General features: G+C 42.0%; 1 protein-coding gene, 1 long non-coding RNA gene and 1 pseudogene across 5 annotated transcripts in view; 2 read left to right on the forward strand and 1 right to left on the reverse strand.

Moving 5' to 3' along the window:
• The window catches only part of DNMT3L (DNA methyltransferase 3 like), a 30,398-nt gene extending 27,299 nt beyond the window's left edge, over positions 1 to 3,099 (reverse strand). For all 3 annotated transcript variants that reach the window (XM_087895203.1, XM_087895202.1, XM_034423890.3), the window contains exons 1-2: positions 2,969 to 3,099; positions 546 to 638 (exon numbers count right to left, since the gene is read on the reverse strand). In XM_087895203.1, coding sequence (XP_087751329.1) covers positions 546 to 638; positions 2,969 to 3,068 — 193 coding nt within the window. In that variant the 5' untranslated portion in view covers positions 3,069 to 3,099. The remainder of the gene's footprint in view (positions 1 to 545; positions 639 to 2,968) is intronic.
• Positions 1,021 to 1,610, forward strand: LOC117669396 (Golgi apparatus membrane protein TVP23 homolog B pseudogene; annotated as a pseudogene).
• A 2,579-nt stretch (positions 3,100 to 5,678) lies between the features above and the next one.
• LOC117669436 (uncharacterized) overlaps positions 5,679 to 24,106 on the forward strand; it is a 68,055-nt gene continuing 49,627 nt past the window's right edge. For both annotated transcript variants that reach the window (XR_009623135.2, XR_004592439.3), the window contains exons 1-2: positions 5,679 to 5,815; positions 7,812 to 7,982. This is a non-coding gene — a long non-coding RNA (uncharacterized LOC117669436). The remainder of the gene's footprint in view (positions 5,816 to 7,811; positions 7,983 to 24,106) is intronic.

Genomic DNA, 24,106 nt, shown 5'->3' on the forward strand with positions numbered 1-24,106 from the left:
AGTAACTCTGATAATATATAGGGAGCATTACTGCAGGAGGAAGAGATAAACTTACTAAAGAACAGAGTTCTTCTTTAGAGCCAAAAAACCCTCTCTGAGTACAGTGAGTTATTGCTCAAGTTCTAAACAACACAAACAAACAAAAGGAGATTTCAAAAAGCCCTGCAAAATGGAATGACTTGGAATTACTAATACCATGAATACTATCTCATAGCTGTTCACACTTAAGCACATTTCAGATAGGGCGCGAAGAAGCAATTTCCCCTCCACACTCCTGGCAGTTTCTCTTGATTGCTGGAAAAACAAGGTACAGATTCAAAATTCAGGTGGTGATGCAAGTGTGCCTGCTTTCAGCTGCCACAAAGCCTATAAATATTCCTGGGTTAATACAACCATTGCTGCCAGGGATGATGCCTGGAAGTCATGGCTGCCCCAAACACAGAAGGGCAAGGATCTCCTGTTTCTTATTTATCTTCTGCTCATGTCACCTCTTAATGTCTATCTTTCATCACAGCTTTTAAATCCTGCTTGGAAAAAGTCATTACCTGCGTTTGGGCGAAGCAGACTGGCAGGTGGTGTTCCTTCCATTGAACTGACAGAGATGATCTCAGGAAAACGTGTATCCTCAAATGTCAAATCTGAAAGAGAATGGAAGGGTGGGGGAAGGAGACACCAAAAAAAGATGAACTATATTATTTCTTTATTCATTTAGGTTTAGAATGCTGCTCAAGCCTAAGGAGACTCCAAACTGGTTATATACTTAAAAAGAAAAAGAAAAAAAGAATGAAAAAAGAGAGGTATACCTTACAATAGCTCATAAAAAAGAGCACCAGGAACTCAACAAATGCCTTATCCACAGACCTGGGAGCAAGATTTGTGGAACCCTTGTATGTTAGCTCACTCAAAAGATAGCAATCTAGTAGTATTAGTGGACCACCAGGTGAACAAGAGCAAGAAGAGTCGAGCGCGGGCCAGGGTCGCTGAGTGGGTTTCCTGGAGGAGGATTTCTAAGCCAAGGATAGCAATGATGAGATGGAAGATGTTTAACCTTTTGATGGAGAAGATGAAATGTCCAGAAAGCCCAAGAAATAAAAAATAAAACACCCTAGAGCTTCTTTTTCCCATTTCTTCCGGGTCAGTGCAATAATTGTCTACTTATTTTGTGAATTGGTTAAGCAACAGCTATATTGCCTGTATGTTGACAATCATCTTACTTCTATCGTGTGACTTTTGTGCAGTGAAGAATGTCAAAGAGAGGTTGATGGTTGGCCTCTGATGGTGGAATCAGGTTGATGATGATGGCAAAAGTCACCTGGTGTTTGAAGCTCAGGAGACGAAAGCTATTTCAGAAGCAGAGTCCAGAATCTGGCTAGGATTAATCACATGTCCTTTACTCTGGGTGATTTTTGCCTTCAGTGCCCTATTTTCTTTCAAAGTTAAGTGGCTGGGCATTGGTAATTATGGGTGTAGCATTGCAAGGAACTAATCTTTATGGCTATATTCGGTGCAAAGTGGGTAGCAGGAAGAACTTAACTAGTGCAGCAACTTTCTACTTGGGAAGGCAGTTCCTGCGGCAGACCATGCCCAAGGATGACCAAGCAGTATCTTGAGGTTCATGAAGAAACATTACCTGCCATTTTCAGTCCTTATGGAGAATGGGGTGGGGGGTATTTCTTGGGCTCTGTACAGGAAATTTATAATCTGTGTATGGATTTTTGTAATTAAATATCTCATTAAAAAAAGAGCAAGAAGAGTCATTCATAAGGCCAAAGCAATCTTTGGGCGTTATTAACATAAGTGATGTAACCTACTATTAGTAGTCTTTGCACTGGATGGATTATTCTGCACTGGTTAGACAGCACCCGAAGTACTATGTTTAGTTCTTAGCATTCAAAAAGGGACATGGAGAAACAGAAGGAAATGTTAGAAGAGCACGCCAGGGGCATGATAAGGGATCTGAAACCAAGCTCTGTGAGGAACTTTTGTGCTAAGGCTGCAAGCAAAAAAAACAACCCACACAAAACCCCCCCACACAAAAACAGAGAGATGATATAGGTCTATAATAATGTATTCATAAATGTATGGTCAAAACCAAAGTTAAATGAAAAAAACCAAACACTTTTTTGTGAGCTTAGTAAAAATAGGGAACAAAATTCTAACAGGAAAGCCAATTAGGTAACTTTGGGCCAAACAATTTCTCTCAGCCCAACTCACCTCACACTGCAGTTGTGAGGAAAATAGGAGGAGGAAGGAATATTGTGTATGTTTGCTATCTTAAATAACCGTTTAGAGAGTTGAAAATCAAAGAAGCTAAATGTTTTTCCATATGTACAGTATATAGTGATCTATATCAAATATATATATATATATATATATATATATATATATATATATATATATATATATATATATATATATATATATAAATATATCAAAAGGCAGTCATGTGCCAAAAGCGTGGGAGTGTTCTCTTCTGAAACCAAGAGCAGAACTAGGATCCACAAGTCAAAATGAAAAAAAAAAAAAATTGAATATTAGGCAGTGCTTCCTGATAATAAGAGCTGTGGAACAGCCTGCTAAAAAGGGAGAGCCTCCCTTCCCTGTAGGTTTTTCTTGGGCGATATTTTCCTGGATTCCAGTCCTGAGAAGGGTTGGACTAGTGAATCTGTTCAGTTCATCCCTTCTATGAAAACGTGGGACTATTTCTAAAGCTTCGCTTGACTTAAAATAAGCATTGCCTTAACGGGGATTATGGCTCTCCCTGCCAAGCAGGTTTACACTGGCTTTCTATGGTATTTTAGGAAAGATTTTGTCTGGATTTGTGGCATCACTATTTTCTGTCTGTGTACATACATTGCTGCCTTCGGCCCTCTTCCTTGCTGTTCAGAGTCTCCCCCTTTTCCCCTGGGCCTCCGGGGACGGGCGGGGACTAAGTAGATATGCCCCGCCCAGAAATCTTTTGACTCACCTGCCTCCGAGAAGCTGGATGTTTCTTCGGGGTAGCTGTCAGTGTCCACTACGATGACCGCCATCTGGTCTTGAGCCATGAGTGACGAGAGCAAACTCATTCCGTCGGCCCAGAGAGCAAGTTCTTTCCGACGGCGGCCAAGATCCCGAAGCCGAGAGAGAGGCGCGATTTCCAAGATGGGAGGCGAATGTTGGGAGAGAAAAGTGAGCGGTTCTCGGAAACGTGCCGCGCGTGAAAAAAAAAAGAAACAAAGGAAATTCTGGCTGAAAAGACCCTTCGACTTCGAAGTACAATATAAGGAATTTTGTTACGGATTGTTACGAAGTCTAGGTAAAATCTGCCCGGACTTGAACCACAGCCGCAGCACGAGATGGCCAAGATGCTGAGCAGGAGGAAAAGGACGAATATGGAAGAGGCAGTTTTAGACTCCGATTTTCCATGGGCACCCGAAGACCTTACCCAGCCACTCTCATTGGCCATGTTGGTTTGTAATTCGGGGATCTTCAATCTCAACGCATATGGAGGAAAGGTTACAGCAACCCCACTGTTAATTTCTAAGTATTAAAATACACTTTTAAAATGTTCTATAGCACAGATTTTAAAAATTTCATGCAGCAGTCTTCCCTAACATGACCCCCCCTCCCCATACGCTGTGGTATGCATCCCCTTTTCTGCCCGCTGGAAAAAATTGTCCTAGTAGTAGAGAGCGCCTGGTTTTGCCCAGACTGAGAAAGACACAAATACAAGATGTTTGAAATACCAGAATATAGAATGGCAGATTCCACCCCCAATTGGTACTCTCATTTGTTTGCTTTAAAGTAGACGGCATATGACTTTAAACCATCTTGATTTCATTGGTGTTTTCTGGCCTGAATGTTGTTAGGATGTCAAATGAATGTCCATCTGGGGCCCCCAACTTGGCATATAGGGGTGACATTATCCATACATACTCCCAGATTTCTTGCTGCATCTGAGCTTTTGCAACTTAGTAAAAAGAAGAAGAAAAAAGGGTGATGGGGTAGGATGCTGCAAAGCAAATTATCAACTCTTTTCATCTTTATTTTCAGGAATGTCTCAGATTTCTATAAACTTTTTAAAAAAGAAAATAAAAATAGTGAGTTGATGCTGTCCATTGTTAAGTCTGGAGTTGTGTCCATTTGCTCAGAAAAGGAGACAAAAATAAGCAGGTTAATAGGACATATGCATCAAGAAGTGATGGAGGTGTCATTTTATAAACTGATCCTTTACAACTGACAATGTCTTCATTTACTGAAGCATGAGCCTTTTGCCCCAAATGTATTAGAGTGCCTCCAGGGCTGTTGTTAAGATTCCAAAGATTCCCCCCCCCCCCAGATTAAGAACTCTTGATTTATTGTAATTGTCACTCCAAAATTGACTGATGCAAAAGATATACTTGTCTGCCCTCTAGTGTCACACTGTGACAACAGCTATTTGTAACAAAGAGCTAAGGATACTCCTGTTATCAACCTGATTGTACCCAGCCAATAATTGCACTAAACATTCTTTGCAAGAAGACTATGGGAACCTATAGTTATTGTAATGCTACTACTGTGCATGCATTCCATCATCCTGCTATAATAGAAATGATGCGATTATTTTATATGCTTTTGCTTATGGTTTTTCAGTACATTTCAAATTAGGCATATGCAAATTAAGTATATGCAAATTAGCCTTCCTTTGTTTTGAGCTACTGAGATTCTATGTACGTATTATAACCTAGTAATTTCTGTAATGTAAATATTTATCTGCCCGATTATATTCTGAGATATTTCAGGTTTCTGGAATAACAGTATAAAAATCAAGGTGTTCTGCTGCTTAGCAATATCTTCTAATAAAAGAATATCTGCCTCAAATCTGTACTTGAAGAAACTGAATTCTGCATTAATTTATGTTGAGAAAGAAATTGGAGGAGGCAGCAAGAAAGAGAAAAATATTTGCAGCAACATTTCTATTCGATAATCTTAAAATATTCTTGTTTATGTGTAAAAAAAGAAAGCAATGGTATCTGTGATTCCGAGTTGGCCTTAACCTGGATTTTTATTCCCAGAACTTTAGTATCAGAAAAACCATGGGAATTGCCATAGTAAAAAAGAAGCTACTTTTCAAAGTATGTGTTCTTTCCCATAGAAAAAACACAGCAAGTTGCGTAGCTGTTAGAAGGACAAGAAAAGAATGTGACCCAAGTGACAATGTGGTGAGTCAGGTATGGCAAGCACATTTTCCCAGGCCCAGCCAACTCATATTATCATGGCCCTGTATGTTACAGTGTCTTACAAATGCTAATGATTGTGAAAGTATGTTGATTATGTAATCTTGGGTGTAGACTTCTTTTCACTGCAAGGAACAATATCTGAGTGGATTATTAAAAATAGTGGATACTAATTTTTTCCCTTTTCCCTGCAGCCCCAGGCTTACAAACTATGCTGAATGGGATATTCCCAATTTTCTCAATCTTCTGGTAGATGGGGACAGAACAGCAAGTGGAGAGAGAAACCAGCAGAATGATATCATCAGCAACACATGTAAAAATATTTGATGTAAAACTATTGAAGTGTACAAGTTGCCCTTTCTCAACCAAAGAACATCTTGTCTTATTTTTTTCCCTTGCCTTGATTGTACCTGATTCATATTTTTATCTCTTTGTTGGAAAGTACTCTGTATTGAGTTTATTTCATGGGTTAACTTTGTTCTTTTATCTCTTTTGGATTCATTTTGCTTTTGAGTTCACTGGAATTCATCTGAAGTTATTGTCATTTGTGATTGGAATGATGTGGCTTTAGTGCATTCCTGATTAAAGGAACAACAACAACAAAATAGACAGAGCAGGTAATCATGACTGATGGAACTGGTACTGGACTAAAAAGATGGGTGTCTAGTGGTGGATGTGATTTCCATTTTTTTTAATGTTTATCAAACTATAGTAGTTTGATAAATATAGTAGTTTATCAAAATATAAAATAGAAAGAAAAATGAAAATAGTAGGAAAGTTAGGGAGGAAAAAGGGAAGAGGAAAAAGTTTAGGGTAAAAGAGGAAAAAGAAAGAAAAGTATTAACTTCCTATTCTTTTTTGCACAGAATCTTTATTCAAAAACAAACAAGAAGCCTTCTTTGCAAGCTCTTTAAAGAAGATTAATGTAGCATTTTACACACTAATTTAATAACATGCCAATAGATGGTGCTAAAGTACTAGTAATGTCTATGCTGTCTTAGCTTTTCCCAGGTGCTTATGATTTCATTTAACTGCCTGGAGGCAGTTTTAGTTTGGCAGAAAGGCTTGGTTTCACTTAACAAGCTTCTATCAGGAGGAAGTGCTCATGTTGCAAATCTCATTTTCCCTTTTATTGTAGTTGTCCAGAGTATCAAAGTTGGAAGGGACCTTGTAGGTCATTTAGTCCAGCCCTTGCCCAAACCGGAGACCCTACACCATTTCTGACAGATAGCAGTCCAGTCTCTTCTTGAAAGCTTCCAGTGATGAAGCTCCCACAACGTCTGAATCAATGTTCCATTGATTGATTGTTCTCACTGTCAGAAAATGTCTCCTTATTTCTAGGTTGAATCTCTCTGCATTTTCTGACTGTGAGAACAATCAACCAATGAAATAGCTTGCCTTCAGAAGCTGTGGGTGCTTTATCACTGGAAGCTTTCAAGAAGAGACTGGACTACCATCCTTCAGAAATGGTGTAGGTCTCCTGCTTAAGCAGGGGGTTGGACTAGATGACCTACAAAGTTTCTGCCAACTCTGTTATTCTAGTCTATTTATTCTGAGATTCATCTAAACCATGCCTGATTTTTACATTACACAATATTACACAGAGCAACAATGGTTAGAAACAAAAATTACTACCCCAGACTTCCATTTCCTCTAGTCTGAGTATTTCTCTAAGAAGTGTCAGTCATTTATTTATGTTTTCATAGAGCAATACATACAAAACCCATACATTTAGATAACCATTTTCCCAAAGGAGCAATCAAAATGTAAAATACATTTTTTTTACTATATATATATATTGAAAATAACTTCACTTTACTTTTAGAAGCATCCTCTGCCAGACATGGTCATTGAATGGTGATGATCTTCTATCATTCCTCAATGAAGTTGGTAGATTACATGGATGTAACACAGAGACAATAGACACAATGTTTTCACATACCCTTTTGCTTTCCATGTAAATTGCTGCAAGGCAAATGCTCAAATGTAGTTTTTTGAAATGACACTGGAAATGGAGAAAACAAGTCTAAACTGATTTTAGCTTTCTTAAAGAAAGAAAGCTTGTGACCTCCCATTTAGGGGTAGGGTAGCTGCTATTGTTTGCCTATGAATGTGGATAAATTATAAAATTGCTATTTTATAAATTGAAAAATATGAGCAGAAATCTAATCTGATAAAACTTAGTTTCCTTTACCAGTGTTGGAACTGATCTCATATGCATGCAACACTCAAACCATAGTCAGTAATGTAACACTTTACTGCCTTTACTTGCACTAACACTTTAGTGCAAGACCCCTGGATTGGATATATGCTGCAATTAGTATGAATTTTAGATGGCAATCACATTGCAGGCAATTTTCCTTTTAAAGCAAATGGCATCTTTTATAAGGCTAATTTTATTCATAAGTCTTTCTAGTCTTCCAGGTTTCTCTGAGCAATTGTAGGATGATGTTCTGTATGTAATTTTAAAAGAAGACCAGTATTAAAATTTAATTGTGAAAATAATTTTCTATACATTGTGTGTTGGAATTGTTTTATTTTTGGATACTAAGTCTTGGGTGTATTTTACCTAGCATAACTAATGTTCATGTCTTTTCCTTGTTCCCATTCCAGTGGTGGTATTAAGCTGGTTCTGTCCAGTTCAGGTGAACCGATAGGGGCGACTGCGGATGGCCCATCCACCTGTGCAGACATCACAATGTCCCAATTTTCCACATTTTTGAGGCTCTGCACATGCGCAGAAGATGGTGTGTGCATACACACATTTGCGAACCGGTAGAGAAAGTAAGTGAATACGGGACAGTACCCTGTCCCATACCCATCATTTGTTGTGATGAAATCAATTTGCAATGCATAGAAGAGTTACAATAAAAGGAGTGTGTGTCAAACCAAGCATGAGGAAGGAAATTTAAATGTGGTAGCCAACGAGATTATTAATCCATGAAGACTCCTTACATCAGAAGTATTGGATTTTTGAAATTAAACTTAAGACATGATGGATGTTGCATCTTGGCAGCTTGAGAGACTAGCTTGGATGGTGGTTACTTTCTTATTTGGTTGGTTTTTGTAAATATAGATTCTGTCTACTATAAAGGTTGTAATAAGTTGTCTGTTCTATAAATGAAATTGTATGTTATATTTTATAATACTTATTTAATATCTCCTTTAAAGTTATATATAATGAAATTATTATATATTCATTTACAAACTCTGAAAGATGAAGGAATAGCAAACAAGGCAGAAATAATATTAAGCATTAATACAGAGAGGGCTAGAGTGAAAAGATCAGCCATCTCTAAGCTGTAGCAAGAGGCATCTCACAACTTTAAGGGAAGAGGCATTCCAGCGTGCACCGGATAAAACCACTGAAAAGACTCCCAAGTGTTACTCTAGGACAATTAACTTTTGCCATAGGGCCTCCTCTGATGATCTGCGTGACAAATCATCTCTGTAGCAGCCACTTTAAAACAAAATTTAAGCTTCAGAGTCAAAAACTCAAAAAGACAGAGAGAAGTTTTCTGGCTTATTTTTTAAACTTTACAGTTTTGAACTTTATGATTTAATAAAAATAGGCATAAATGCCCTCATCTTAAGCCTTTTCTTGGATACTAAACTGTATTGATCTGTTACAGCTTTATATATGTAATGGCTTTACCCAGAGAATCCTGGAAACTGTAGAAACTAGACACAAACTGTAGTTCAGTGCTGAGAATTCTGTTAGTAGACTCTACTTTTCTCTTTATAGAATTATAGCATTTGGGGTTCTCCAGAATGGGTGAAATCTATAGTAATAGGACTCACCACCTCATGGCACTCTTTCATCCACAGAGTGAGATTTTTTTAAAAAAGGCAATCAAGTCAACAAATTCCACGGTTAGTGGGAAAACATAGTTCAAACATCAATTTGTTTTAACTAATCACAGTTTTAGAATAACTAGTTTAAGAATTCAACATACTAAACTGCAAATCTTAAACAAAAGATAATTCTATCACTCCATAGCCACACTGAACGAAGAAAACAAAGAACACAATAATGGATGATAATAGGAATAGCAATTATTTTTAGTGAGGTGCATAAAGCTTTTTAATATTATCTTCCTGCCTGAGAAAGGAGGGAAGCTAAACTATTGATCTTTCTGTGACTCTTTACTCTGATCTCCACTTTTATTTCTTTTTTTTGTTTTTCTCGTCAGCCTGGAATAAAGTACAGTGGAGGAAACAGAAGTTATTTTGGCAAAAGTAATTGCTACATGTTCAGAAACAAAATAGCACATTACAGAAAGTGTTTTTGTGAGTTAAAATATATGATTTCCCCCCAGAAGTATAGAAATTGAACATTTCATTTGTAAAACCACTTTGAATGAATTCTCATTAAAGTAGCCACATTTTTTTTCAAGCATGAGGCAAAGTGATTCTAAATGGTTGTTCTGCTCATTCTGTTCTACGTTCCAGAGTACCAATACTAAATTACTTTTGAAAGTATGCACAACCTGCCTTTTTACTATTAAGAAGTCTTGATGTTTAGGTACTTTTATTTTCTAGGAAGAAATGTTAAAATAACCCCGCAATAATATATGTGGATACATGTCTCTGAATTCAGTTCAAATCTTCTTCTATAGAATTTGAACTACTAAGTAATCTGTAATGTTTGCTGAATTTTAGGCTTGGTTTTACACAGTTATGCATTGCCGTATGCATTTCTGAGGTAGAAAACAAACTTGGGGCCACTTGAGGGCAGCAAATGACTTATCTTGATTACAGAGGGATACCTGAAAGTTTGAATACTCTCAAAATGTTCCTGTATGATTTTTATTTATTAGTTGGCAGAAAATTCAAGACATTTTTGTCTTTTCTTCCAACTAAGCAGAGCAGATGGACTATTTGTCACCGTGATGGAATTGTTCATATAACTGGAAATGAGACAGTTTTATAAAGCCATACCACTTCACACAAACTGAGTAAGATACATTTAAGAAAGACTTGATGATCTGATTCTTTCCTCAGGGTCAATAGGAGCCCACTGTATTTTGTATGTAAATTTACTCCAGTGCAATGTGTTTTTATAGATTATTATTTGTATTCTAACATTTTTAAATTCTTTGTTAGTCCCCCAGGATTGCTTGGTGATTGAGTAGCCATAAAAATGAAATGAATGAATGAATGAATAAATAACTGTGCAAAGTTCAGCATTGTCCAGATGTTACCTGGACATATAACCAAAACATTTGAAGAAGTCTACTGATTGGTTACATTAATGTAAGCAAATGCTGCCCTTTGGATGATTTGATTACTGATGACAATGATGGGTAAACTGCAGTACAGAACATCCAGACCCCTATTCAAAATGTCTTTATAAGATTGAAATATGTAAATTGAGGTTTTGAACTATGGAAACAGAACAGAAGCAAAGTGTTTTCTTTAATATTATAGCAGAAAAGTTATTTTGCATCATAAATGCAAAGTTCTTTTTGTCTGAAGCTACTAACAAAAACACCGTTGAGATGTGGGTAGGCGTTAATGATTCACAGAAGGAAGAAGTTCAGAGATATTGCAAGTCAATTTTTTAATAAGTGAATGTAGCCTTGTTATATTTACTTCTGGGAAAAAGTTACGAATTGAGACGGTTCTTGACACCTCAATGACCTTGTGTTAAAAATGAAACAATTATGAAGGGTCCCTAATTACCCCTGGGAATTTGCCTCTTTGAACTTAATGTATTTCCAATTTGCTTCTTCTTTTCCTAAATACTTTTGCCTTTTCTTCTGAGAGATTTCACACAAAGATTGTTGTAGGCTAGGAGTTTCCAAAGTATTACAAGCAAAGTTTCCAAGGCTAAGGAAAAATGGACAAAGCCTTCTGTAATGTGTGAACTTTTCTCCCAGACATACTTTCCTCTAGAAGCAGAATTCAGTCAGAGGGAGGTGAGTTATGGGTTGACTTTTTTTAACTTTCCAATTGTTGCTAATCATTCCATATTCTATGAATGAATTTGTATGAATTCTAAACTAGCCAACCAATATTAACCTAGATTTTTGTGTGGTTAGCTAATTCCATATTTTGTGCAAATCCAGGAATTTGAGTTAATTAAGTACATTATCGTTCACTTAACCATGAGCAACTGTGTTGTATGTGCCAGACTATGTGAATTGGGATTAGCTAAATTTAAACACAGGATATGGTGGCATTACGCTTTTACACTAGAAGAAGCTGGATGATGATCCTGTAAATTGAATATTTGTGATTTTAGCAAGTAAATGAACAGAGAAAAATATAAAATATCCCATCTCTTTGACCTTTCTTTATTAATTGTGCTATAAAATGATGAGGATCACAGAACATGTTGACCATGATTAGGCTGTTGCACTAAAACTAACCAGAATTAGATTCAAATACATCCTCAACCATGGAAGCTGACTGGGTGACTGGGGCAGTAACTTTCTCAGCCTTCCTTTCTCTCTGGGTTGTGGGAAATGTTGGAAAGGGAATAGTATGAAAAGCCAGAATATACATCTCATGAAGTAATAATAAAACAAACCATGTTGTAGCTCAGGTTATTTTCTGAAGCCAAAAGCAATATTCTATAGGATCTTAAGACATTGCCCAATAAAGCTAGGGCACTGAGCCTCGGGTAGTTGCACAGGCTGTGCCATAAGACTGATTTCATCTTGCTTGACTCTACCAGCAATTGCAGGGCCCTGTTCGTGTCTTACCACTGAAATGGTAAGCATCATGGTAATGCCTGTTGCAATAGTTTATTGGCAAGCTGTCCTGACTTTGTTCTCTGTCTCTGGTTCAAGGCCAGAACAACACGGTCCGTGTGGCGTTGGACCTCTCCTAGTAGACCTGTACTTTGTCTCTTTGTTAATCCTATATTGGCTAAGTCTTGGGGAGCATTTAAATTCCTGATTCTAACGTTCATGGGTGTGTATACAGAAACATCCAATTATTTGAATAACTTCAGTACAATCTATGTTCCTCTATGCTGCTTATTTCACTTTTTTAGAATCTTCTCCCAGTTAGCTCTTGTTCTCTAGATTAAGTCCCCCTTGAATGACATTTGTAGTCTAATTTTTCCCAAAATTTCAATAGTCCCTTAAAACACTTCCCCTGCCAAGATTTTATGACACTGGAACAAGTTTTGTTTCCATTGCCAGTTCCTGATACCAGTTAAATTAGGTAGTGCTGGGATTAGGGAACATTTTAAAGTAATTATTGTAATGTTTCACTGTTCATAATTGTTTGTACTTTATTATACACTGTTTTCTTTGTGGAGTGTTTTGTTACATACAAATGCCTAATACAGTGCACTCATGGCAGGGCAAGGGTTAACACTATCCATCCCATCTAGCTTTTCCCTTGACCCCTCCTCACCTTGGCTCCGCCTCCCAGGTATATAAGTTATTGTCCAAGGGTCCAGCGCCATTCCAGATGTTCACCTGTAAGAGATAAGTAAGATGTAAATAAATGTCTTTTGAATCAAACTTAACCTGTGTTGGAGTATTGGCTAGATCTTTGGAAACACACCACAGAATGGTAGCAGAGGATGGTTTTCAGCCCAATTGACCCAAGAAATGCAAGGAACCCCCAAACTGCCTGAAGCAAAGGGGAGACCCAACACCCGAGCATTCAAGAAGGGGATGGTGGCACAGCTATCACCTGTGGGAGCCACACCAAGGGAGACGCAAAACGAGGACAAGTGGATCTCCAACCCAAGCATCCCAGCATAAACCGAAAAAGGAAACAGCCCCATGATCGACGCCAGAAAATGAGACAACCTGAAAAAGAGACTGCTGAACCTGATAGATTCAGCCCCAAACAACCTGGACCTAATCGCGAACCTCCGAGATTTGATCGAGGACTACGGAGCAGCGACTGACAAGGACGAAACAGAAACTAACCACAACGAAGACTACACGGTAAGAAACACAAATACTTACCATATTCCTACCGAAGAAGCCGGGGCCAAATTCGCGCCTTTTTCATGGCGGCCATCTTGGATAGCAACGTCACCAAAGATGGCCGCCCAACAACCAATGGGAGCCCAAGATTTGAATTCCATGGCGGGAACCGGGGCCTACTCGCAAGCCACCAAAGAAAACACTAAACCAAATAGAGATGAAGGGGGAATCAACCAAACTAGATCACCTACCGATCTAGAAATCGACAATGCCATGCGGGTGCTAACTGCGGCCTTCGGTACTAAAATAAAACTACCGGGCCCATGTCCGGATGCTCCGGATGGACCTGAAAAAACAACCGACACGCTAAGGCCCCCAAACGAAGACTACCCAGGGGATGAGACAACCGCGCATAGACTGCTGCGCCAACAGCCCACCACCGGGAACACCTACATGTCGCACCCGAGGACCATCCCGGAACCCAAGGGAATCGCCCAACACTCACCAACCACCTCCGAGGCATCCGGACCGCCCAACCGACGAGAACCTCGACTAGGTCCCGACTTACGACTTCTGCGCCGAACCGAGCCACCAGGACTTCCAACTGGCCTTCGTGGGACATCCGAGCCTCCAGAACAACCCAGCGGTACAGACGACTTTCCGGACGACCCACGACCAACTGAGATCTACCAAAGCTGAGTCTTGGAGTCATCCCGCCGATTGGGGCCTTCATCCAGGAGCCGCGAACACAAGCTCCTTCGGTGACTGCTGGACGAGAATGAATCCGGTGCATGCGCAGAATCCATCTGTAAGAAGAGAAGAGAGAAACATAGAGATAAGTCAGTTCTGATCTGTCCCCACACAAACACAGCCAGTCGAGAGTTAAGGAAACACTTTGGAACGCACCCAGGTCTTATCTCCCACTTGGCAGCGATAGACACACCGTCTGCCAAGTGACTTTATTTTCAAAGTAAAACAGAAAGATAAATACTCAAGAGTCCAAATGTCCGACACTTTAAATCTTTCTCTCAGCAGTTCCGGACGAGGCTTTAGTGACTATCCAAGGTTTGCTTTGTTCGTCACAAGGATCCTTGACCACCACCCTCTATTATATAGTCTCTGGGGTGTGGTCCAGTGACTCAGTTCTAATCCCTAGCACGCCTCCTAAGCTGCTGCAAACGTTTATCACGCCTTCGGAGGCGTGCATCCAGGAATGATGTTTCTTTATCACTCTGATCCGAATCAGCTGTCTCCTCTCCCTCGGCCGGCACTTGAGACAATGCCAGAGAGGAGGGGCCTGGAGAGGGAGGCCTGGCTGACTCCTCTTCCTCATGCTCGGAGCTTTCTTCCTCCGATGGGACAGGCTCAGAGGGCGGGGCCACAACAAGTTCAGAGTCACAACAAGCATCCCTGTACCATATTGCGAGTTCCCTCATGTGCAAAACCATGGACAGCGACAGAGCCTTGATAGCACAGTGGTCTACGCACCCTGTTATTAACACAGCTGCCTGCAATTTACTGCTGGTTCGAATCTCTCCAAGGCTCAAGGTTGACTCAGCCTTCCATCCTTTCTAAGGTAGGTGAAATGAGGACCCAGTTTGTGGGGGCAATAAGCTGACTTTGTATAAATATACAAAAGTATGAAGGCTATTGCTTAACGCATTGTAAGCCGCCCTGAATCTCCGGAGAAGGGCGGCATATAAATCAAATAAATAAATAAATAAATAAAAATGACAGTGAGTAACTTCACACATAACACAGTGACATTATCAGCTGATTTCCACAAACTAAAATTAGATGGGGCAAATCTCCTGGAGTGGAATCAGCAGTTCCAGATTGTTTTCTTAAGAGAGAATATGTTATTCTTAATCAATGACCCACCTAACAAACCTTGGACATTTGAAGTGGACTGCTTGCACCACAGCGCTTATTACATACTAATAGCTAGCATTTCACCCAGCATCTATCCTAGTCTTAGTCACCATTTGACTGTATCAGAAATATTACAACAAATATTCAATTTATTTTACAGTAAGAGTGTGGCCACCACCACCAGAATTTCTAGAGAGTTTCACTCAGCTAGGCACAAGGCTGGGACCTCCATGAGTGTGCACATCTTAAACTTGAACGCTACCAGGGCTGAACTGATACAGAGAGGGGAGGTCATCTCTGAGGGAAGTATGAAGAGCATAATTATTAATTCACTAGACTCTAGCTGGGACAATTTCATAACACAACTAGACAGCCTCAGTCTAGAACACCTCACCTTAGAGACACTCACGAACAAACTAATAGCTGAAGATAGCCTAAGAAGAGACCACTCCATATGTCGTAGAGATAACAGACCAGCAAAAAGAGTAGAGTTCCAAACCAGGAACCACAACACACCAGAGTGCTTTCTATGTGGTTCCAGGAACCATTATAAGAGGGACTGTCCCAGAAACACAAGGGATAGAGATCACACCCACCGCAGGGACAGACAAGGCCGGAGACCAGGGTTTTCTGACAGGCATTCCCCAGACAACAGGTACAGATGCAGGGACTCCCCCAACCCGAGAGACAGGAAGGGACACAGAGACAGTTCGAGGGAAAGCCAATCGGGGTCACTGTATGGCCTTGGAGATCACAAACATACACACACACAGATAAGAGAAGGAAATGCGTGGCTCATAGATTCAGGAGCCACCAATCACACCACTTACAATAGAAAGCTTCTTACATCATTCACAGAAGAAAATTATCACATCAAGGTAGCAAACCAGGATAGGGTCCGAGTAACTGGAAACGGAGACACATACATAAATGGAATAGGCAAAATAGAGGGGGTATTACTCATACCCAAAATCCCCCACAACATACTAGCCACACTTAAGATAAGCAAGGATATGGGTATCGAGACTACATTTAAGGGAGGAAGGGTTTACGTGACCAAGAACAAGAAGGACATTGGCAAGATCATTATCAATGGGAGGCTAACATACCTCCAACCCGAAGGGGATCGCCAATCAAGCGTAAATGCTCATCTAGAAAGCAAGGAAAGCGAGGTAGATGTCTCTGAGGAGACAGAGGGGGATTAGACAGATGACACCACAAAAGACAAACACACTCATGATACAACACACAAGGAGAAACTGTCTATTGGCAAGCCTATACATGATGACTGTGCCCACTTCACAGGAAGTTGGGCCATGTTAGTTTTCCAGTCATTCAAAAAATGACTGATTGTTCTAATGGTTTAAAAGTAGAGGGTTGTAAAAACTACCTTGAGTGTTCAGTGTGTAAATGTTCCAAGCTCAAGACCAAACCCAGACCAAAGAAAGCCACACACACCACCAACTCCGTTTTTCAGTTAGTACACATGGACTTAGTGGGCCCCATGTAGCCCTCCATAAAATACAGAAAAAGGTTCTTCTTGACCATAGTGGACGATTTTAGTCGTTATGGGTTTGTGTATACGCTCAACCATAAAAATGAAGTATTTCAGAAGTTTAGAGAGTTTTACAAAAGGGTAGAAACACAACACAACACCAAAATAAAACAAATAATGACGGACAGAGGGTCTGAATTCCTGTCATGGGATTTTTCGAATTGGCTTAAGATGCACGGGGTACTACATTTTACTTCTTCGCCGTTTTCCGCATTTCAGAATGGGGTGGCGGAACGAAAATATGGCGTCTTACAAACCATGATGAGATGCATGCTAGAAGACGCAGAGTTAGGGCAATCCTTCTGGGCTGAGGCACTCACGTACTCTAACTATACCCTGAACAGACTGTGGTCTAGTGTAGTAGGTAAGACCCCTTATAAAATAATGTACAACAGAAAACCTCAAATAGCACATTTACACATATTTGGGGTCATAGCAGACGTGCATATCCCAAAACAGTTGAGACACAAAGGTGACAAGGTCTCGAGAAGGTTGAGATTCATGGGGTATGAGTCTGGGACAAAAGGATACAGGTTCATTGACAAAGACAATAGATTTATTATATCCAGGATGGCGGTGTTTCATGAACATACCAATTGGTCAAAAATACACCTCAATGAAGTATTCCCCAGACAGGAAATCACAAGCAATGTAAGGGCTGAGGATAAGCAAGACACAGTAGAAACCAAAACTCATGAGAGACACAAACCCAGACACCAAGGGGTAACTACCAAAGAGTGGAAAGAAGACCATCCCATCATCAAGCTAGACACACTCACAGAAAAGGAAGCCAGATACATGCATGACACAGAGACACAACCAAAAAGACCTGTTAGATCCAATAAGAATAAGACCCCAAAAAGATTTGAGGATTACATCCTATCCATACACACAAACAAGACAACACCCAACTCATACGAAGAGGTGCTCGGACTGCCACAGGAAGAAAGGATTAAGTGGGAAGAAGCCATGGAGAAGGAGATGGCCAGCTTGAGAGAACTAAATGTATATACTCCCTCTAAGGCCCCAACCGACAAAGCACCCATTGGGACAAAATGGATTTTTAAAATCAAGGAACTTGAGGGCAACAAGACTCTATATAAAACCAGACTAATAGCGCAGGGGTTTGCACAGAAATACCCTGATGACTATACAGACACATACTCACCCACAGTTAGGGCTGAAAGCGTCAAGAGTGCTCTGGTAATAGCATCCATTCTAGGCCTCGAAGTATATCAATTTGACGTACAGACCGCCTATCTCCAAGCAGAACTAGATAAAGAAATTTTTGTCAAAGCACCCCCTGGGAAAGACACACAAAAGGGAGATACTTGGTTGTTGAATAAAAGTTTGTATGGTTTGAAGCAGTCTGGAAAGAGGTGGTACAAATGCCTAGCAAAAATTCTCAAAGACATGGGTTTCACAGCCTTCTGCTGATCTCTGCTTCTTCATCAGGAAAGAAAGCGCATCTATTGAGTACGTACTCAATAGATTTATTTAAGATGTAAATAAATGTCTTTTGGATCAAACTTAACCTGTGTTGGAGTTATTGGGCTAGATCCTCGGAAACACGCCACATGTTTAGATCAGTGTTTCTTAATTTTGGCCACTTGAAGATATGTGGACTTAACTTCCAGAATTCCCCAACCTACTAAATACAAGTATTACAAATAATAATTAATTTACTACTAATTTACTACTAATTAATTAATTAATTAATTAATTAATAGTAAGTTAATTAATTTACTTACTTAAGTAAATAAATTACTTAAATTAATTAATTTACTTAGTAGTAAATTAATTAATTAATATTAATTAATATACTACTAATTTAAGTCAGACTCAACTCTTTTTTTTTTTGTAAATATTTTTTATTATTTTTCAAACATAAACATAAAATATAACTTTCAAGAGCAAAAACTTGATCCGGTCATAGATGGTTACCACGCTTACATTCCTTTAACAAACTCCATTCACAATTTCCCATTACATCTTTAAAAGGTGAATATTCAAAACATAAGAAGAATAAATTTTAACATAAATTCTAACATCCTTATCTATATATATCTATTGTATCAATACAATTTTAATTTCAGATTTACTTTAGCTCATTTATATATAAGTATTAATCCTTCTTATATCTGGTTCTTCTCCACATTGTCTTTATCATCTTTTACCATCAATTGCAAAATACTTTTTAACAATATTCTAATTCTATTCTCTATTCTAAAGTCAGACTCAACTCTTGTGATCTGAAAGACAAAGCCACATGATTTTCTTAGGAGCAAATATTCCAGTGTGGCTTTACTAGTGCAGTATAGAGTGGAATCACTCTCTATTACCCTTCTCATATACTGTACTTGATGATATCCATCTGTTGATGTGTGTTGGCTTTTTTGGCAGCTTTAGCACAGACTCATACTTAAGTAGTAGTCTACAAGACACCTAGATTCCTCTTGCAGGAACTACTGTTGAGCCAGGCACTTCCTATTCCATACCTATGCATTTGGTTTTTCCTACCAAAGTTCAGGACTTACTTTTCTCAGCACTGAGTTGCATCTTGTTGGATAGGGCCCAATGCTCAAGTCTGTCAAGTTCCTTCTGAATCTTGAGTCTACCTTCCAAAGTGTTAGCAATTCTCTCCCAGTTTGGTGTCATCTGCAAATTTGATGAGTGCCCTTTCAATCTCTTCATCTATGTCACTTATGAAATGCTAGGCCTAAATCAGAACATTGAAGCATCCTACAAATGCTTCCCTCGATGTAGATTTAGTTCCATTGAGCACTACAAATAGAATTTGATTGGTCAACCAACTGCAAATTGGTGATGGTACTGTCTACCCCATATTGTTCTATCTTTCCAAGAAGTAGGTTATGGTCTACTTTATCAAATGTCTTACTGAAGTCTAAGTATACTATATCCATTATATTCCTTGATCCACTAATTTATTAGAATTAGAATTCTTTGTTGGCCAAGTGTGATTGAATATACAAAGAATTTATCTTGATGCATATGCTCTCAGTGTACATAAAAAGATACATTTGTCAAGAATCATAAGGTACAACACTTAATGATAGTCATAGGGTTCAAATAAGCAATTAAATCATACTAGGAAACAATCAATATAAATCGTAAGAATATAAGCAACAAAGTTACAGTGACACAGTCATAAGTGGGAGGAGATGGGTGATAGGAACAATGAGAAGATTAATAGTAATGCAGACTTAGTGAATAGTTTGACAGTGTTGAGGGAATTATTTGTTTAGCAGGGTGATGGCGTTTGGGAAAAAACTGTTCTTGTGTCTAGTTGTTCTGGTGTGCAGTGCTCTATAGCGTTGTTTTGAGGGTAGGAGTTGAAACAATTTATGTCCAGGATGCGAGGGGTCTGTAAATATTTTTCCAGCCCTCTTTTTGACTTGTGCAATATATAGGTCCTCAATGGAAGGCAGGTTGGTAGTAATTTTTTTTTCTGCAGTTCTGATTATCCTCTGAAGTTTGTGTCTGTCTTGTTGGCTTGAAGAACCAAACCAGACAGTTATAGAGATGCAGATGACAGACTCAATAATTCCTCTGTAGAACTGTATCAGCAGCTCCTTGGGCAGATTGAGCTTTCTGAGTTTGCGCAGAAAGAACATTCTTTGTTGTGCTTTTTGATGATGTTAGATTGGCGCAGGGAAAGCAGGATGCGACCAGCTCTGGTCCAATTCAGTACTTTATTAAAGCACAAGAAAAAGACGAGCGGCTGGGCTGCCGGGGCTCTTTTTATACGCTCCGGCAGGCTCAGCCGCCCAATGACAGCTATTTGAATTCCCCGCCGGAGGATTAGCCAATCCCCGGCGGGTGCCCATATAAGGACATAACACTCCTCCCCACTTAGTCTGAAAAATGTCCATCACCGTTAATGTATGTTACGAAGTCACGCAAGTAGGCGGGACGCCTGCTTGCCCAAGATGACCTGCGCAGTTCAGTCTGAGCTTCGCCGCCGGCCTGTGCAGGCGAAGCTCCTGTCTCTCCCGGCTCCCCGGTAGGGGTGGCCGGGGCGCCGGCCGTCGAGTGTGTGGGATCCGTCCCAGCACCTCCGGCCGCAACATCTGGAAGTTCGTGCTGGAGTCGCCGGTCCTTCCCTCGCCCGGAATCTCTGGAACCTCGCGGCTGGACATCGCTGTCCGGTGGGTGCCGTCCCTGATGCTGCAGGTCCCGGTCTACCGCTCTGGATCGCCGATGGGTTAGTGCATGGTAATGTGCTTGGCCGGCCTCGTCGGGGTGTCGGTGGTCTGCTTCGCCTGGGTGTGGTAGGCCCACCTCGTCGGGGTGTCGTAGGTCTACCTCGCCGGGGTGTTGTAGGCCTGCCTTGCCGGGGTGTTGCAGGCCTACCTCATCGGGGTGTCGCAGGCCTACCTTGTCGGGGTGTTGCAGGCCTACCTCGTCAGGGTGTTGTAGGCCTACCTCGTCAGGGTGTTGTAGGCCTACCTCGTCAGGCTGGTTTCCTTCCAATCCCCTCCACCTTTTCCGGAGCTGGTCGATGTGACGTCTACAGACCTGTCCATCTTCCAGCTCGACTCGGTAGGACTTCGGGCCGGTTGTGCTCTCTATTCTACCCTTTAGCCACTTCGGAGCGCCATTGAAGTTCAGCGCAAACACCGGGTCTCCTATGGCAAAGGCGCGGAGCGGCCGGCTGGCCGTTACTGTCACCTAGGGGTTGTACTGGGGGTGCAGCCAGTCCAGGGGTGACCTCAGGCGTCTGCCCATCAGTAGCTCAGCTGGACTCTTCCTGGTGGTGGCATGTGGGGTGATGTGCTGTGTTAGGAGGAAGTTGTCGATCCTCTCTTGCCAGTCGCCCGGACCCATCTTGGTGAGCGTCTCCTTGGTGAGTCTCACCATGCGTTCCACTTGACCATTTCCGGCTGGCCTGTACAATGCGGTGAGGGCGTGGCGGATGCCCTGTCCCACCAGGAACTCTTCCATGGCCTTGGACGTTAGTTGTGGGCCATTGTCTGAGACTAGAACATCTGGCAGCCCGTGTGTTGCGAATAGGCACCTGAGTGCCCTGATGGTGGCTTCGGAAGTGGTAGATGCCATGGGGATGACCTCTAGCCACTTGGAGAAGGCATCCACGACAATTAAGAGGTAGTGCCCCTGCATCGGACCCGCGAAGTCGATGTGGATCCGTGCCCATGGGCTGCTGGGCGTCTCCCACTCTGACACTGGGGCTTGGGCGGGGGCGGGACGTACCTCTTGGCACGGGTCACATCTGGCGACCCACTCTTCAATGTCCTTGTCCAGGGATGGCCACCAGACGTAACTCCGTGCCAGTCCTTTCATTCTTACGATGCCAGGGTGTCCGTTGTGGAGCGTTTCGAGCATCTTCTTCTGTAAGGCGCTGGGAATCAGCACCCGGTCTCCCCATAGGATACAGCCTTTTATGGTGGACAGCTCCTGCTGCTTCCGTGTGAAAGGGCTGAACTTTTCTGCCAGTTTCTCTGCTGGCCAGCCTCGCAGGACCCAGGATCTCACTTGCCTGAGTATGGGGTCCCTCTGGGTATGGGTGGCCACATCTGCTGATGTCACTGGGCAGTCTCTGTCGGCGTCGATGTAGAGGATGCTTATGGTGGGTGCGGGGTCTTCTACTGGCTCCTTGGATGGGCACCTGCTCAGGGCATCTGCGTTCCCGATGGTTTTGCCGGGCTTGTGAATGAGTCTGTACGAGTACCCGGCAAGGAAGATGGCCCAGCGTGTCATCCTGGGCGACATGTAACCGGGTGTGGGCTTGTCACCCGCTAACAGTCCCAATAGTGGCTTATGGTCTGTGATGACCGTGAAGTTCCGGCCATATAGGTACTCATGGAAGCACTTGACTCCAGCCACAATGGCCAAGGCTTCCTTGTCCAGCTGGCTGTAATTCCTTTCGGTGCTGGACATCGTTTTAGAGAAGTAGGCGATGGGTGCCTCTGATCCGTTGGGGAGCTGGTGGCTGAGGACTGCGCCAATCCCGTATGGTGAGGTGTCGCAGGTCAGCAGCAGGGGAAGCGTCTCATGGTACTGGATCAGCACGCTGTCGGATGATAGGAGCCCCTTGATGGTCTTGAAGGCGGTTTCCTCTTCTGTCCCCCATCTCCACGGAACCGCTTTCCCCAGCAATCGATGGAGTGGCTCAGCGGCTGTTGCCTTCTGTTTAAGGAACACTGCATAAAAATTTAGCAATCCCAAAAATGCTTGAAGCTCGGCTTTGTTTTTGGGGGCTGGAGCTTCGTGGATTGCCCTGACTTTAGCTTTGGTGGGGTGGATGCCGGTGCCATCTATGAGATAGCCCAGGAACTTAACCTCCTGGACCCCAATGATGCATTTGTCCCCCCTAACTCTCAAACCCTTTTCCTTGAAGCGCTGCAAAACTTGTTTAAGTCACTCAAGCAGCTGGGTTTTAGAGTGCCCGGAGATCAACACATCATCAAAGTACGGCACCACCCCTGGAATGCCTTGGAGAAGGCGTTCCATCATCGATTGAAAAATGCCTGGGGCTGCGCTGACTCCAAATTGGAGGCGGTTGCACTTAAATGCGCCCCTATGGGTGACAATAGTTTGTGCCTCCGCAGTTTTTTCATCCACTGGCAATTGCTGGTAAGCCTGGGCCAGGTCCAGTTTTGCAAATATTGTCCCACTCCCAAGTGAATGCAGCAGATGTTGCACCACTGGAACTGGGTATGCGCTCTGCGAAAGGGCCTTATTGATCGAACATTTATAGTCGGCGCAGATGCGCACAGATCCATCATGCTTCATGGGGGTCACAATGGGCATCTCCCATGCTGCATGATCGATCGGTTCCAACACGCCCTGGGCTATCAGCTTATCTAGCTGAGCATCTACTTTGGGCCTCAGGGCAAACGGAACTCTGCGGGGCTTAAGCCTAATGGGGGTAATTGTCTTATCAAGATTAAAGGAAATGGGCTTCCCCACAAATTTCCCCAGCTTACCGTCGAAGACTTCCTTGAACTCTTCGAGGAGGGTGTCGAGTTCGTCCTGACGAATTTGGTTAACCCCTACTATTCCGAGCCCTAGTGGCTTGAACCACTCCATGCCTAGCAGGGTCGGGCGGCTGTGCTCGATGATGGTGATGGGGAGGTCGTCTTGGAATTCTCGGTAAGACACGTGGAGTGAGGCTCTTCCCAGGACTCCGATGTGGTTCCCTCCGAAGTCCACCAGCCTGGAGCGCAGGGGTTTCAGGTCCTTCTTGCGGACATCTGGCTTGATGCGCTTTAAGTTTTTCCAGTCCATGATGGAGTAGATGGAGCCAGAATCTACTTCCATGGAGCATGGGTTTCCTTCCAGCAGCACAGTCACGTGGCACTTGGTGGCGGTGTTGTCGTTGTCGGAGAGGTGTATCGTAGTTTGGTGCACTGCTCTCCTCCGGTTTCCATCGCTCTCGCCTGGTCTGGATTGGTAGGAGGACCGTTTGGATGCCCTCGCGTTGTCCTCCCGGTTTTCGCGAGGGCGGTGGCTGGAGGGCTCTGGGGCTGGTTCCTCGGCTCTGCATGCCTCCGTGATGTGCCCCCTTCTGTTACAACGCCTGCAGGTTGCGTCTCTCCATT

This window comes from Pantherophis guttatus, chromosome 5 (assembly GCF_059756535.1).
Source record: "Pantherophis guttatus breed Tessera chromosome 5, ASM5975653v1, whole genome shotgun sequence".
NCBI lineage: Eukaryota > Metazoa > Chordata > Lepidosauria > Squamata > Colubridae > Pantherophis > Pantherophis guttatus.